The 16,642-nt window shown below is 47.5% G+C and overlaps 5 protein-coding genes across 5 annotated transcripts; 2 read left to right on the top strand and 3 right to left on the bottom strand.

Annotated features, from left to right (window-relative positions):
* Positions 1-846: 846 nt before the first annotated feature.
* Positions 847-1,596, bottom strand: ABOM_008591 (uncharacterized protein; the record flags this gene model as incomplete). Its single annotated transcript, XM_022535720.1, has 1 exon — positions 847-1,596. One exon carries the CDS (start codon positions 1,594-1,596, stop codon positions 847-849), a length of 750 nt encoding a protein of 249 aa, XP_022385802.1.
* Positions 1,597-3,016: 1,420 nt separating this feature from the next.
* On the top strand, positions 3,017-3,827 carry ABOM_008590 (uncharacterized protein; the record flags this gene model as incomplete). Its single annotated transcript, XM_022535719.1, has 2 exons — positions 3,017-3,127; positions 3,207-3,827. 2 exons carry the CDS (start codon positions 3,017-3,019, stop codon positions 3,825-3,827), a joined length of 732 nt encoding a protein of 243 aa, XP_022385803.1.
* Positions 3,828-4,778: 951 nt separating this feature from the next.
* Positions 4,779-6,065, bottom strand: ABOM_008589 (uncharacterized protein; the record flags this gene model as incomplete). The annotated part of the gene is made up of 5 exons (XM_022535718.1): positions 4,779-5,152; positions 5,200-5,264; positions 5,320-5,699; positions 5,756-5,823; positions 5,873-6,065. 5 exons carry the CDS (start codon positions 6,063-6,065, stop codon positions 4,779-4,781), a joined length of 1,080 nt encoding a protein of 359 aa, XP_022385823.1.
* Positions 6,066-6,422: 357 nt separating this feature from the next.
* ABOM_008588 (isoamyl alcohol oxidase) lies at positions 6,423-8,132 on the top strand (the record flags this gene model as incomplete). The annotated part of the gene is made up of 1 exon (XM_022535717.1): positions 6,423-8,132. One exon carries the CDS (start codon positions 6,423-6,425, stop codon positions 8,130-8,132), a length of 1,710 nt encoding a protein of 569 aa, XP_022385822.1.
* A 2,766-nt stretch (positions 8,133-10,898) lies between these two features.
* Positions 10,899-11,312, bottom strand: ABOM_008587 (CVNH domain-containing protein; the record flags this gene model as incomplete). Its single annotated transcript, XM_022535716.1, has 2 exons — positions 10,899-11,089; positions 11,168-11,312. 2 exons carry the CDS (start codon positions 11,310-11,312, stop codon positions 10,899-10,901), a joined length of 336 nt encoding a protein of 111 aa, XP_022385792.1.
* Between the last annotated feature and the right edge of the window lie 5,330 nt (positions 11,313-16,642).

Here is a 16,642-nt window from a genome sequence, read left to right as displayed (position 1 = left end):
TCTCGGCCAGTGGATTCCTTGATGATCCTGAGATTGTCAGTCATAGCGAATCTCTAGTAGTCCCTCAGATGTTTCCTTCAGCTATAACATACTTGTCAACTTCCTTGCATGACTCTTGCCATCCATCACCACCGGTGAAACTGATCGTGACAGTCTATATGCGAATTAACATGAAGAGCAGATGTCAGGGCTGGCATCACAGAAATATATATATCAGTAGTTTTCACGCTGCAGATGTGGTTGGCTGGGGGTCTGTGCACACAACACAGGTCATCATGCATATACTACTGCTACAACTCTGCCCCATAAGTCATGGAACCATGGGAATAGATATGATTTACTCTACTTCGGACCACTTGTGCATCAGATCACTACGCTACAGCTGTGTTTGTATATCATTTCCTTCTACGTATTTTGCCAACTGTATGCAGCTGAGATTGCCCCGCAATTTGGTGAGTCGCTATGATCTGCAGGAATCAAATAGTATGCCTCCTCGAAGAGTCCGGCAGTATTCTCTCCACCCTGTATTATCTTAAATAGATTCAAATGACCGCCAATAATAGTCAGGTATAGGGTCCATAGCCTAATTACTAGTACTCACCCTAAACTATTTACTACTATTATCTTGGCCTTTGAAAGCGTTCAAGCCTATTCTATGAATCAACCACGTGTAATGTGTGGCTTAAGTATGACTGAGTGGGTGGGAAGCCCTGTTCTCCACCCCCTATGGTTGCAGATACTCAATCTCTAGTTGTAGCGGATCGGCTAGGAATAATAAAATAAATCATAAAGTCATCACTGTAAAACAAAATAACTGGCGCACCTCCCATATTTCCATAAACCAACTCAACGGCAAGCTGTGACAATGAACAGCTTAAATATCTCCGGAATCCCTCGTGCGGCCCCATAGCTAACCGTGAATCCTTTAGTTTCCAGTAACTGTTTCACCTTGTCGAGACTCCCCTTCAGATCACTCACTTCCGTCACGATATTTCGCACTTTGTTCCAATCCGCGTCGTCAATCCCACCGAGCACCTCCAACTCCGTACCCTCGACATCAATCTTGAGAAGGTCAATCGTCTCAATGTCGCTATGGTACTGGCTGAAGAAATACGAAAGCCGGTTAACCGGAACCATGGTCTGCTTAGCATCCTTGAACATATCGTCCCCGAAGGCCTCATCGTAGTTCTCCTTGAAGAGTTGGATCTCGCATTCCTTCTCTTCGATATTCAAAGTAGAGTTCCCAGGCATGTTCGGAAAGTACGTGAACGGCGCCGAACAGTCCTGTGTGCCCAGCGCGTATGGATACGCCACGACGGTGGAAACCATGTGGTAGGCTAAGTTCCGGTTTAACGCCTCGAAGTTTTCCGGTGCCGGCTCAAAGGCGATGATCTTGGCTAGTGGATACTTCTCCTTCATGTAGAGAGAGAAAAGCCCGATGTTGGCTCCCACGTCGACGATGACTGGGGCCTTGGGCAGCACGACTGTGTCGTACTCGTGGTCGTTGAATATCTCGTTGTATATGAACCTTGCTTCTTTCTCTCCTCTGGTGTAGCAGGAGAATTTGTCTGATAATTTCACCAGACAGAGAGTCATTTTGATCCAACTGATATCGATCTGATGGATGTTGAAGGATTAAGGGACGTTTGAAATAAGGGAGTCTCAGGAAGAAGATTGTATACCAGTTGGAAAGGTAACTTTGTCTGAATCGGTCTTTATAACGCTGGATGGACCGAATCCTTATATGCGCATGGAGTGAATGCCCCGCCCTTCATTCATAAATTCTGGGGTGGCCCGTTACACAATGTCAGGATTGAGGAGCTGTATTCTCTCCATAGTACAGAATCATTGCCTGGGACGCACAATGTTCACACATTCCTTGCAAAACAGGAAATGTTCTGGCCTTGGGTTAATGGAACTTTTGTTCATTATATTCAAGCTGAACACACTATTCTGTAAATCGACGACCGCTAAGACCATTGCTATCACCGGTGAGCCAAGTAAGGTGAAGCCATATCCTGCAATTCCCCGAGGGAGGATATGATACCAGGCCTTATTCACTCCAAGAGCTCGGGCATTAACACCCAAATATTCTCAATGAACAGGCTTCACCACCCAAGATACACAGAAGATGTTCTGCCGATCCATCTATTGCACGCCTACTTAAACTAATCAGGATGGGATTAACGCTGCCTGGAAAACCAAGGGACTGCACGGTCACACCATAATGCATGCGTGAATGCCTGATGTCTGCCCAGGTCTATGCCCCCAAATTGCCCTCTCCGCGTTTAGCAGATGGTGATGCCCCTCGTCCACACCCCTGTACTCTTGTTCCGGTGTTACCGAGTCTTTATTGTTATGGCTTGGATGAGAGATGCTATAATGCTCATTGAGCTGACTAGACCAAAGCCCTTCTTTGGTCTGTGAGGTATTACAAGATATCCATCACTGCCTGATTCTAGAGAAAATATACCAACATTGTCCTACCGGGGTGGTACAAGTATCGAAGAGGGTTACATCACCTGATCGCAATAGGGTCGACAAACTCTAGTTATTAACTTGTTTAAGTGTATTTACTATCTTTTCTACTGTCTTGTGACCCGCAGTACTCCTTGAAGGAGAGCTTACATATCCTTAACAGGGAGAATCATATCAACATGTGGCAGCTACACAAGAACAGTAACTGGGCACTAACAAACCACAAAACACCACTCTATCTTAGGAAAGAAAGAAGAAGAAGAAATACGATCAACCCAATCAAACTTATTTAAAAGTCCAGATCTAAGCTTTCGGGAGTAAAATCAAGATTTATGTCGATCACCCGAAGACTCAAATCCAATTTAAATCATGATGATGCATGAGCCCTATGATGTCACCGCTCAGATCTGAGATCGAATTATGTCATTCCAATCACTTAGTTACAGTACTTCTGGCCCCTATAAAAAGTAATATAGGGAAAGTGACCTTTTTCTTCCATAGATCTAATCAATTGATTTCCTTCCCAATCGCGCCCAACATGCCTGCCAACGATGACAAATATACCGATCCCGAGCTGCGGGAACAGGTCAAAGAAGAAGTCAAACAGAGTGATAAGGGCGGAAAGCCGGGGCAGTGGTCGGCTAGGAAGGTGGGTTTCTTTCTTCTTTCTTTCTTTCTGTTCTGGGATTCCTTTTCAGTGTAGTGTGCTTACAGACCATGCGATACAGGCCCAGTTTATGGCGTCCGAATACAAAAAGCGCGGCGGTGATTATACTACTTCGAAGGAGGAGGGACAAGATGAGTCTCAGAAGAGCCTTGAGCAATGGGGCAAGGAAGAGTGGCAGACGAAAGAGGGATCAGGCACGGCTAAACAGGGGGATGGGACGAGGAAGCGATACTTGCCGAAAAAAGCATGGGAGAAGATGAGCGAGAAGGAGAAGGAGGAGACTGATGAGAAGAAACAGAAGGAGTCTCAGAAAGGCAGGCAGTTTGTTTCTAACACCAGTAAGGCAAAGAAGGAGAGGAAGCAGGCTGCGGAAGACTGTCGGGATGAGGACCAACAGGAGTCTGAAAGTGAAGAATCTGGATCAGACGAATCTGAGCCTGATGAACCTGATGAAGTTGATGCAAACGAGAGCGAAGAGGAACAAGAAGGAGAGGATGAGGAAGACGAGAACGAGAAGGGCGAGGAGAGGCAACAAAATGGGGAACCTGAAGATCAGAATGGTCATAAAACAGAGGCTGGCAAGAAGCGCACTGCGAGCCAGGAGGAGGGAGCAAATAAAAAACCCAAGACACGCCAGGATAGTAAGGCAGAACGCGAGCAGGAGGATTACTCTGAGATCTGACAACTCTAGACACCCCCTGATTTTTACTTGAGAATTTCCCTCTACATATACGAGAGCTGTACAGTGTATTTAATCTTGGTGGGCTAAACCTAGCTTATTCTTATGAATTCATTGATTTATGAATTATTCCCAGCTATTTGCGCCATCTAAACCTAAACAGCAAAACTATTGTAGGGCCGCTTAGTAGCCGGTTTAAGTTAGCTATCCCCTACTGAGTTCCTTTTTAATATTAAAAATAGAATTCTTTAACCAAGCGACCCCTTCTTTAGGCTAGATTTATTATATATATGACTGGGTATAAACTATATAGGACCGGGATCCTACAAATGATAGGGGTTGTGTTCTTGCACTAGGGTTAGGGTATAGTACAATCCAAATTTTTACAGCAAACCCTAACATTAGTTGACCAGGTCTTGTCACGAAATGCGACCTGAAAAACCTGGCCTCTTTCCTCGTTTCCCTCTAGTAGTAGGACAGAATATAGATCCCATTCTGAGTCTTCTCGCTCTCTGGGCATGTAGTATGTCCACACAGGGCACTCTTCTATCGTGAAACTCCTTGCATCAGATAAGGTAATAAATGGGAAAATATAGTCCTGTTGATCACTGATCCACTTCTCGTCCAGGACAACTGATCTGCACCAGTCTCCACCCCCGGTCCATTATGTCACAAGGGCACAGTCCCGTAACTATTTGGCCTTTTGATTTTGCTCTTCATTCTCAGGTCTCGACTTGAAACATGTAACTCAGTAAGCCAGGTCTGAATTTGCAAAATAGGCATGAAAGTTGTGTGGCTTTGTGGGGATTTCGTAAGGAAGATAGAGACATGAAGCACGCCAGGTTAAAAGCCGGACCCTGAAATGGAGAACGAAGAATACTTGACGCAAAGAACTAGATTATGTAGCCTTACATTATCGATATCAAATTAAATCTAAATCATATTCCATGTAGATCACCGAGGCCATGTCGTCCCGATCGCTGCGTCTGAGCTACCGGTATTTGGCCGACTCTCCACATCCTGCTGGATCGCAGTATGCACGGTGATCCCGCCAAGTTCAACATCCGAACTATGTCTCCCACTAGGGTCTGTAGATACCACCACGTTCTTGCTTGTCCTTAGACCATGGGGATCGCTGATTTTATGGAATCCGTCGGGGTCTTGACTGAGCCGGTTGAGATAGCGTGGTGTGCGTAAAGAACGGGACGACTGGGCTTTGACCTTTCCAAGAAACCTGTGCACGAGTGGTTTGAAAAGAGGAAGACAGCCACAGATTATAGCGACATTGAGTTCAAGGGCAGTCCAAATGGACTCTTTAGCGCTTGATGCTAGAAGACATTAATCGAGGTGACCGGGGGGAGGGGTTCGGACATACAGGCAAGGTCATTAGTATGAAAGTGGTTGAACTCAATCACACGCAGCAAGCTGAAAATGCATACCCTAAGATTGTCAGCTCATACGGTGGTCACCGACACCTTGCTTCGAGGGAACGTACAATGCACCTAGCGAGAAGACGATTGTCAGCCCGACCTTCTGTTGGACGGTGATTCGCAGCCGCCAAACCACCGGCATTGGCAAAAGCAAAATGATCACGTCTTCTACCAAAGACAAGCAAGCCGACGTTTGGAATAATTTGGTCTGTCCGGGCATACAATGGCCGTTTAGTGTGGTGTCATAGTAATACTGGACTGGGTGGCATTGGAAAATATTGCCCATGAGCTCCGTAAAGGCCCACATAATGGTGAAGACAATTAGGCAGGTCACTCCCACACGAACCGCTTTCACGGTGCCTAGTAGTCGCTTGAGAAAGACTAGGATGGATATTTTCACAAATGCCATGGATGGTGGCCAGAACTTCTGGATCATCCAAGAGCCCTAGAAGATATGGTTGGCGAAGTCTAGTAGCTATCAGATGCCGAGTCACGACTTACAAATTGCAGGCGAATACGTTCGTCCTGCGGAAGTTCATTCCCTGGAACGCCTACACCATTGAAGGCGGCTATGGACACGCAGTGAGCAAGAGAAACCGGCGAATATGCTATACTCACTATAGATAACAAAAGCCGTGGCTCCGTACGAGAGAATCAGGCCAATACCCATCAACAAATCCTCTAACCGCCACCCGACCGTAGACATCCGGCACGCAATCAGACGCAGGATATAGATGAGGGTCGCAAGCGCTGCCCCGACCGTAGGGACGACCGCGACAACATTCCCCCAGTATTGGTTCCGGATGGCCATGGAGCATCACGGCTATGGAGGGTCGGTCAGCGATTGATCGCGCTTTGGACTTGAGTTGCAGATTTCGATCGTACATGCTTTTCAGAGAAAAGGCCAGTGTCAGCAAACAGCCATGCATGACAAGGAATGTCCGAAACAAGCCGCCAGCTGTGGAAAATAAGCACCAATGCAACCTCAGTCAGGGTTTCGACTCCATATGCAATGGGACTAAACTACGCCGGGGAACGTGCCGTGCCGATCCACATCCGAGTATTCCATTCCACTCTCACTCTTAACCCTCCCCCCCCAAAATGCCTTTCGCTGTCCGAAAAATTCCTCTCGGCATGTTTTTGCTTGTTGCTTTTTCTCTGTGGAAGCATGGCGCCTTCGGTTTCCAAGACCTCGCTTGTCCTGTTGGCCGCTCATCTTCTGGGTGCTGCCGCGGCCGATAACTGTACCTTGGCCAGCTTCAATGCCACGCTTGGTGGACGGGTCCAGTCATTGAAGCCGTTCTCATTGCCGTGCTTCTCTCAGTACAATGGCATCTCTATGGATCCAGACGAAGCAGCATGCAGTGTGATTCAGAGCAATTACAGCGACCCTTTCCTGCGTGCCAATTCCGTCAATGGTTACATGTATAATCAGGCCGAAATATGCGCATCCGACCCAGCCAACCAATGTCTACTTGACAACTCGGATCCGACCAATCCGCAAGCGCTCGCAGCCTCATGTAATCAAGGAAACATGCCTTCCTTCTCGCTGGAGGTCAAGGGACCAAAGGATGTGGTCGAGGCGTTCAGATTCTCGAGTTGCTCGGGAACCCGTCTTTCAATCAAAAATAGCGGCCATGACTTCCTGGGTCGCAGCAGTGGTCAAGGCACTCTCTCTTTGTGGACTCGACACTTGCAGTCCATGCACTACAACCCTACTTTTATTCCCACTGGTTGTAATGCTACCTCGAAATACAATACGATAACTGTGGAAGCAGGTGTGAATTTCGATGAGGTCTACCACTTTGCCCATGCGCATAATGTCACTTTCATTGGGGGTTATTCGCCGACAGTAGGCGTTAGTGGGGGTTGGACACAAACCGGAGGTCACAGTATCTTATCGCCTGTCTATGGATTGGGTGTTGATAGAGTTGTCCAATACAAGGTTGTGACGCCCGATGGCAAATATCGGATCGCCAACAAATGTCAGAATCAGGAGCTCTTCTGGGCTCTTCGGGGTGGCGGCGGTGGCACCTTTGGTGTGGTGATGGAAAGCACCCATCGTGTTGAGCCACGGGTGGGCATAGTCTCTGCCTCTATCAAGTTTCCCCTGAAGGCGAATTCAAGCAACGTTTTGCCATTCCTCGATATCTTGGTGAATAGTGCTGTCAAGTGGGCTCACGAGGGCTGGGGTGGTCATATCAGTGGCAACTCATTCATCAATGTCACGCCGTTGCTGTCTTTATCTGAAGCCGAGGATTCCCTGGCTGAGGCTGTCGCCTATGCCGAGTCTCAGGGTGGCACTGCAATCATTGAGGAATTCCCGTCCTGGTATGAGTTCTACCAGAAATATGTCGTTCCCAACGCGGTCACTGTGGGCAATGCTCACTTTGCGGCTACACGGCTCATCCCCAAAACAGTGTTTGAGACGGCCACAGGTCGTGCAGATCTCATGAAGTTCTTCTCAGTACTCCTGTCGAAAGGTGGAAGCGTATACATCCCCGTGGTCGGACCTCTACTCTACAAGGACATCAAACCCAATTCTGCGACCCCAGCCTGGAGAGACGCCATCTGGTCTGTCGGAGCCGACGGCTTTTGGGCATGGAATAGCACCCTCGAAGTGAGGGAGCAGAAAGTAGCTGAGATGCAGGATATGACTGCGCTTCTCGAAGATATCACTCCAGGTAGTGGCGCTTACAGTCCCGAGGCCAACCCCTTCACCAAGGATTGGCAAGAGGCCTGGTGGGGTAATGAGAACTATGGCAAGTTGCTGAAGATAAAGAAGAAGTATGATCCGACTGGGCTGTTGAGCTGTTGGAAGTGTGTTGGCTGGAAGGAATCCGATGCGCAGAGCTCCTGCTTTGCGGCGTTCAACTAACCTCCGATGTGGATTCTGTACACTACTGTATATTCACGCAATTGATGAGTTTGACTTCATCTTTTTCAATCGTCAGTTATTCTATAGACACCATGGTAGAACGAGTGCCTTCATTTCGGATATAAAGTGTTAAGAACTTTATTTTAGACGAACTATTAACTCCGTGTGGCCCGAATCAGGCCATACTAGAAGAGATAATTTAACAATAAGGAGTAACTGAAACCTTGAAAAAATCCCTCGCCGGCGTTACAACCCTAACCCACCGTAGTGCAAATTAGCCTCTATATGGGTATACGCCGGAGTATAGGAAGACCCTGTAAGCGGCACGATTCGCGCGCTTTTTACCACACGGATGTAACATTGTCAGCAACTAAATTCCCGGCCGCGGGACCCCTGTCTAGTTCCTCATACTATATCCCGACGAGAGAATGAAACGGGCACTCAATCGGCACGACCGGAGCCCAGTGTGGACCGTCGGGCCCACCGGGCTTGGGGTCCGATTGCTTAGGTCTGCATTTAGTCTTAGCTCTGTTGATCCTGTTTGAGTCCGTCCATACACAGTACATCATTCGTTCGAAGCAGGTACCCGCTTCGGCCTGTCAATATAAATCCCTGCATGCCGGTACAGGATGCCCGAAATGGGTAAGCTTGTTTTGGAGAATGTCCGATATTTGGTCCCTAAGATGGTTAGAATCTCAGGTCACCTCGCTAGCATGTTAACGCGTTGAGTGGCCAGGCGCCAGCTTTCTCACGATGGAATAAACATATAGGGTTGCCTGTAGATGGGCCTTCCCCTCCACTGTTTGTTCTCTACGTGTGTATCTTTTCAGATCAGCCGTCTAAATGTGTTAAGACGAGGTACCGAACCGGATTTCTCAGCTTATGGATGTGCATTTATTCCAGCCCTCTATCTGGCAATATTTTTTTTAAAGCGTAATATTGTTAGCCCACAAGAGTTCACGGCAATTGCCGGATGTGAACTCCGATTCTATCTAAGCATTCTCATTGCAGTATATCCCAACCTCACCTTTCAGATGGACCCACCTGTTCCTAGGCACTATATATCAGCTAACTACCCCAGCAACCTTTATATCTACGTTGAAAAAACTTCAGCCTTTTGATCATACTTACTACGCAAAAGAACAAGCTAGCCTACCTACATATACCACATATCTACCCAGCGAATCATTCACAATACTCCTACAGAACCTAGAATATTTCTATATAGTTCGCTATTCTCCAAATGCTTCAGGATGTATTACCTCAGTACCAAAACTCCAAGCATCCCACCTTCCCACACAGGACTGGACAGCAATTGCATGCATCTCTTAACAGCCGACTGAGCTATCGATTTAGTCTCAATGCGTCATAGCCAAAATAGTCGGGATAATGATAATAATAATCACAACTACCGCAGCTACCGTGTGGTAGACCCGCGATTTCTGAATCCGGCCGTTCTCCCTAAACTAGTTCTGGGATCGATTGCTTCTGTGCGCTTTCGCCATTGTGCTTGCTTCGATGTCTCCCGAAGCCTGTGTGACGGCTGCTTCCGGTTGTGTCTCCTGCGCCCGGTGGTTGGCCTCGAGCGTAGAGTCCCGGTCACCAACTTGTAATCCTTCATCCTCGCGATGTGTGGGACGTTGTGGCGCGAGTTCTTTGTACGTGTCGCTGTCGTTGTCGTTTGTCCATTGAGGGCCACATGTCTGGGACGACATCTTGAGTAGGGATGGGTTGTCAGGTTAGCCAATGTGGACCACAGGGGAAAAGTTGTGTCACATACCGTAATTTCGGGCCGGAGGTTTTTGATCGATGTAAAGGGAGAAGAAGGACATCTCGAGTCTCAGTCTCATTAACTATCCAGGAACTGAAACAGGGGCGAAATAATAGTCGAGAGGACGAAGCTGAAGGTTTTCCTTAAAGAGCTTGAGCAGGCATATTTCTCACAGACCAATCAATTGAATGTTTGCTAGCCTGACTACTAGTACTAACTGATTACCTGTGGCTAGTACTAGTAACTACTAGTTCTAACGGAATGTTCCGAGAGTAGGCTGTCCAATAATATAAGGTAAACTGTAGTTCAGCCAAGAGGCTGGTTCTCATCTACCCCACAGTATATAAGGATGGCTATCAAGTGTACAGTCCTCTAATCTTATACTAGTTCTGAAGAACCCTCGAACACCAGCATGATACCCGTGATCTATTGCATGTCCTGGACAGGAGAGGCTGCTTAAGTGCTTTGCTCTGATACGAGATGCGATTACAATTGTGTTTGTTTGTGGTGGGATCTTTGGAGTCTGTGATCTATATCCCCGATATTCCAAGGCCTGTGGTGTATTCCTAGCTTGTTATGATGGGGATGTAATTCAAATGGAGCTCTGACTGTCTTGGACAACGATGATCACTCGAGGTCTAGTTTCGATATCAGGCGAGGTTTGGATTGGAACGGGGCGTCCCAATCTATCGAGCTATAGAATATCTGGTTGACTCCACCGCTACCATACACTCCCGACATGACATGTCCATCCATCATTGGCCGGTGCATGTAACGTGAATTATGTTTGGATCTTCGCAGAAGGTTGGTAGTAATGACCAAGTCTCATGTGTTAGTGATTCATGATAGGCACTCTTTACATCATCTCCTATGGAAGGGTCAACTAAAAAAGACCAACACCAGAAAAAAAAACGGTTATCATATATATTTCAAGTTATAACATTCACAAAGAATTGAAATTCCCTCATGGATCGATGTCAGCCCCGCCGCATCATTCAAGGACCGGTGAAATGAAGCTCGCCGTTCCGGTTCTCAATCTTATCACCCAGCAACATTCCCTGGTCACCACGGTCGCCACCGTTGTTCGAGCGCATCACGGCGACCAGCTTGGGGCCCCACTCGGTATCCTCCAGGCGGATATTCCGGGCGGTGCTGGTGAAGTTCTTTCCGCCCCAGATGAACCAGCCTAGAGATCATGGATGTTAGTCCACCTCTGTGTGTACTGTGTCTTGAGACACCAGAGTGGCAGAGTATAGGGAATTACCATCGGTGTTGCCAATGTGGTCGTCCAAACGGATGGTCCGTTCAATCCAGTTACCGTGCATGTCTTTGACCTCGACTCGGAACATGGTGACGCCGTTGTCGACCTTGATGCGCCAGTTGCGGGCAGTGTGGTGGAAGGAACCCATTTTGAAGGTTGGTTTCGTAGTGGGAGGTAGTATGGTATGGAGGATAGGAAGGAGGAGTGGGTGAGACTGAAGCTCAGAAGTCAAGGTGTTCAGGACGATGGATTTATATGATGCCGTGTCCAGCTGGCCACCCACCGCATTGCTGCCTTAAGGCCTTATGTTGCCCTAATTAAGTAGCGACTAACGATGCAGGGTGACATAGCAGGTGGATCGTCGTGGCGGTCATTGGAGCGCGAGGCGTTGCCAGGTGGGGTTCGGAGGGGCTTAGCGAGGGGCATTCGACTCTTTTTATTTATAGCGACTGGTCCATTGTTGAGTCGGTGAAGTGTGAACCGCAGCAACGCACTGAATCGAAGAGGCTAATTTATGAGCTCAGAATTATGGAGCCCAGCTGTCGTGTGAGTTCCGAATTAGGGCGAAGGTAAACAAATGGGGTGGGTTTAAGTTATCTTGTTAGGGACCAAAGCTGGTAGTTAATATACCAACTGTGTATGACGTAGTGATTTAACTGTTGGTACTGGCTATTAGTTAATTAGGAGACGATTCTATAAGCTCTACTATATAGTGAATTGTCGTTCTGATCACGACTTGGTTGAAGATTCGAAACACTTTGACTCCAGTACAACTACCCGCCGAGCTATCCAGGGCTCGGTCACGATCTCTCCCTTTTACTGCATACTGCCCGTCGATCGTGCTAGGGTCCGCAAAGTTTTCATCTACAATAGTACTACATGTGACAGAATGGATCAGCAACAGAAGCTATATTTCTTTGGATCCTGAATCGTATTTTGCTCACCACAGATGCTGAACTCAGGTCCAAGCGATCTTCTTAGCAGATTATCTTAGCGACTAGCAATAGCCTTGAACCTGGTGACGATGCTGTCTCTTCTCGGAAAGCATATAGATTAGAGATAATGTTGAGAGATGGATTACTAACATGGACGATACAACAGGTTATTCAAAATTAGTTTCCTTAAACTATCCGATCTCAATCAATCCTGACGTGAGTGACTTTGCAGAAGATAATACTATTATTCTCTACTAATATTTGATTAAAAGGACAGCTATAAGACGACAGTGTTTACTCGTGATATCTCTGGTATTGATGGGAGAGATACGTGAAGGTCCCTATGGACAGGAAAGACTCGAAATGGAAATTGCTTCAAGATTACATTCCTTCGAAGCTTACATGGCATTGCCAGAATAAAAATACTCTTTGTACAAATGACTGGGGTGTATTTTTGGCGCGGAGTAAGGCGATTGAACCAAGTTTTCCTTTGGCACACTATAAATAAGCATACCGGTATTTATAATTCAGCACATCGATATGATTCAAGTAAGCGAGGGAGTAGAAAGATGTTACTTGATCCTCACTTGTATCACTACCTCCGTATCTATACTTTCGCCATTCTATTGTGTTGTCCAGTGGTACCGCCGCCCTCCCACAATAGCATGTTGTGGGATACACGTCACTGTCTCGGTTATTCGAGAAGCAATATATATGCGGGATTCGTCATGGAGGAGGCAAATTGCTTGGTTTGCAGCGGCGTCTTCGTAACGCGAGACATGTAATATGCGACGTGCATGCATACATATGCGGCAACTCCAGTCCAGTCGAGTCGCACGGTGAACCACTTACCCCGCTATACCAGACACTCAATTGCGAAGACAACTTTAAGAGTGCTATATATGGAATTTGTGGCGTTGTGTGAGACCCCCGCCCTCCGGGGGGCACTTTGTCGTTGCCTATCTCGAAGGCTCGCGTCGATTGCACCATCACGAAAGCCTCATCGGTGGTCTGACACAAAGCCTTGCTCGTTGCACGAGGAATTTCTCCCCGCTTTTCTAGACGGTTCTGGATTGTTTCTTGAGTAACTCGAGTCTTACCGGGTGCAATTGAAACTCTGGGGTCTTGCCACAAGGCACCGATATTCTACTAATCTCGGCGATGTATGGGGTTCTACCTCGTGTATCAACAAGTAACCCAAAAAAGGAGTATCAAGTCAATAACACCCAACGCTGATAGAAAGCTTGTAATCCCGGTGATAGATACAGCCTAATGGTGCCGAGAACGAGCAAAGTTCAATATCAGGTCTCAGTAGCCACCTTGACAAGCGTCCACTTCCACCAGACAAGGTTATACGGCATCCACGAATAGCCATAGGGCCCCTTCATGAAGAGAATAGGTGATTCTTCTGCTAAAACCGCAGGAGCCACAAGCGACTAGAAATCTTTCCTATGAAATGGAATCTTATGGCTCCAGTTCCTGAGAAATATAGACATGCCTGAGAATAGATTTCTGAGAGCGTTGGTTTTATTATTGCATTCTTGTTTTGTCTGCTTTGATTTCCTTTTTCACTTATTCATTTTTTTTTTCTTTTTTCTTTTTGTGCTGTGATGCGAGAACTGACCGAATGGATGGCGACTGAAGCATCATGTTCTAAATGAACCGTCGTTTTGCAATCGAAACGCATGGCGGCGCGGGCTCAGGGGTTTGTGTTTCAGAAGCTTTCAGGGTCTGTTGTGGTCGAATAGTGGCTGCGTGTAGTACAACAGGTGCCTACAATGGTGTTCAAGAGACCACATTAGATTTTAAGACGACAAACCAGATGAACAGGGCGATAAGGGATGCACGGGATAGTATAGATAAGCTGAATGATTGAACATATGAAAGAATATGGTTGTCTTTGACTGTCCGGCGACGTCCTCGTTCCGGTAGACGTGGAGTAACTGAAGGTGTGTGTTAACTAGGTGCAGTTAAGGCGTAGATTGTTTGCAGAAGTATGCGCTAAATGAAGTAAAATCTAGGAGTTTCTATTCGACACTCGGAGAATCTTCGATGTAACGGAGCATCAGACTATTCCAACTAGCAGTGGAATGAAGATGCTGTCGCATCTCAATCAGAGTATAATGACATGTACTATAGTACTCGACAGTGCAAATATAGTGGCACGGACCAAACTAGTCCCTATATGGCATGGTAAAATCAACACCCCGGATATCAAAACTGATCCCTTGCAGTATCTCATAGATGTACCCCTCAAAAAGGGGGCTGAGAGCATTGTTACGTTGGATTACTTCACGATTAGAGAATAGACAGCTCACTGCGGGTACCATTCCCAGGGCTTAAGCTTTGCGTTATATATGATATGTCCAGAGCCCTGGGTCGCATGACTGGACCTATACCGACTCCCAAGAGATCATGATCATCCCTTCGTAACCAGGTCGGTTACGACAACAGACAAGACGGATGATACCCACCCATCGACCTATCAACTAAGCTTGATTTGTAGATCCCTGTTCAAATAAGTAACACGTCGAGGCAGAACGGAAATCAACGTTGGCCCCTGTTCAACACCAACAACGCCTCTCGGGGTGAGCTAGCGGCAATTGTGCGACAGAAGCAATGCATCGAATAAAGACAAGATGGGCTAGTAACCAAGGCTAAATATATGTCGACTCCACACCCGTTCAAAAAGAACATGCTGGTATGTACATGGGTCAAATACGTACCAAGTAGCCGGGACGAACTCGATGGTAGAGTATGTCCTACGAGCGGAGATTATCCCAAGACAAAAAGGAATAGACACGGACGAACCGACGAATGGTAGAGAGTTATCTCCCCCGACATTTCCGGGGCCGGGGAGAAAACCCCCGTTCACTGCATGTCATGGAAAGTCTAATAAATGAAGAGATGACACTACTTCATTCTTGTTGACAGGATACAGAAACGGTTAACCTCAGCAAATCGCCTTCCTTCCAGAGTCCGGGAGAAGATGCTTTCCGTTCACTAACGCAAAAGACTCACCGGATTGGAGCCACGGTCCAACACTGGGAATCCCCGCATGATGACCACGTTTGGAAAAGGATGATGCCCAAGCCGCCGAGGTTTAGGTATATCCACCGGTAGGAAGTTACAACCCCCGGACAAGGCTCAACTTCGGCAGTCTCCGTCATCATGATTGGTAGCGACTCCGACTAGCGGGCCCTAAAGAATCGGTTAGAGAAGAGACCATGGTTGTGAATTCTTTTTTAGTAGAAGTGTACGACAAGAAGGAGAAAAGTGCAGAGTTTGCTAAGCGCTTTCTGGCTTAGTGGGAGGCCGACTCTAGAGAAATTTTGGGCGGCCGGATGCATGCCAAGGCCCTTGGCGGTTGGCGCCATGTCAGCAAACATTTCTTTTCCCATTCCAATCGTCGTTGCGAAAACGAGAGAGAAGAAGAAGAAGAAGAAGGAGGAAAAGAAGGAGAGGCAAATATTGGAGTGGCAACTCCAGGAACACTCGTGACGGTCATGAGTATTCGTAAAACCGTGTTGTTGAGTCGAGAGCTGAAAGTCTTCGGGCCCCATGACCCCAAACCGTCGGTCTATTGTCTCACAAAGTGATGGGCGACAACGGGTGGACGCCACAATCTCCCTTAGCGCAGAAATTCTTGGCTGGCCGTCTTCCTTGTCCACGACTTCAGTTCATTGCTACCGTAGCCGCAAGTAAAGTTGTAGTGGCGTCCGGCTCACCTCATTCTCTCGGAAAGAGGAGCCGAATAATCAAGCATCTCTTGGACGCTGGGGTTACATTCGATCAGGGGGCCTCATTTGCCTCACGTCGGACAAGGTTTCAGTTCAGTCTATGTTTGTGGATGAGTTGTTTCTCGAATATGATCCATTCGAATCCTCATATCGGGGGAAGGGGGAGTTTTCTGATGTTCCTCAGGGGGGAGGGGGAGGATGAAGTGAGAGAAAAATGTTTTGCCGCCGATCCTCCACATGGATGCCGACAAGGAGGTGGTTTAGTGGTTCAGTAGTGGTTTAGTGTTCTAGCTGCCAGATATCCACCCCCATAAATCACCCACGAGAGCAGTTTCCCGGAGAGCACTCTACCTATCTGGGTTAGACGACGGGCTTAACCCCAGGTTGTCTACACACGTGGTAGGCTGAAATTTCCGACCCCCGTCCATGTCCAGCCAATGGTACCAGAAAGGACCCAATTTCGCCAACCAGGAACGGTCATACGGCCGGACATCTCCTGCAATGACTGGAGTCCTTCGAAGCCGACTGACTCTCCGGCTTGGGACCCGATCCTCTGTTTGGTCAGATCCCAAGGGACTCTGCCAAATCCAGCGACCTAGCCGACGATTTGACTCGGATTGAGAGGGTGCAAAGTTGCGCGCGCATGGGCCGATGTCAGCTTCAGGGATCTGGACCTTGTCTTTTTGTGCCGCTACTCAGATTTCCCGCCCACTCTGGGGTTGGACAACCGTCGCTGGACTCGCTAAAGTTCTATACCAGCGTAGCAGGAAGTAATGCAATGCACGAGCCCATTGTCCTTCCAA

This window comes from Aspergillus bombycis (assembly GCF_001792695.1).
Source record: "Aspergillus bombycis strain NRRL26010 chromosome Unknown contig00096, whole genome shotgun sequence".
Taxonomy (NCBI): Eukaryota; Fungi; Ascomycota; class Eurotiomycetes; order Eurotiales; family Aspergillaceae; genus Aspergillus; species Aspergillus bombycis.
Note: the sequence above shows the minus strand (reverse complement) of the source record. Positions and strands in the feature narration are given on the sequence as shown.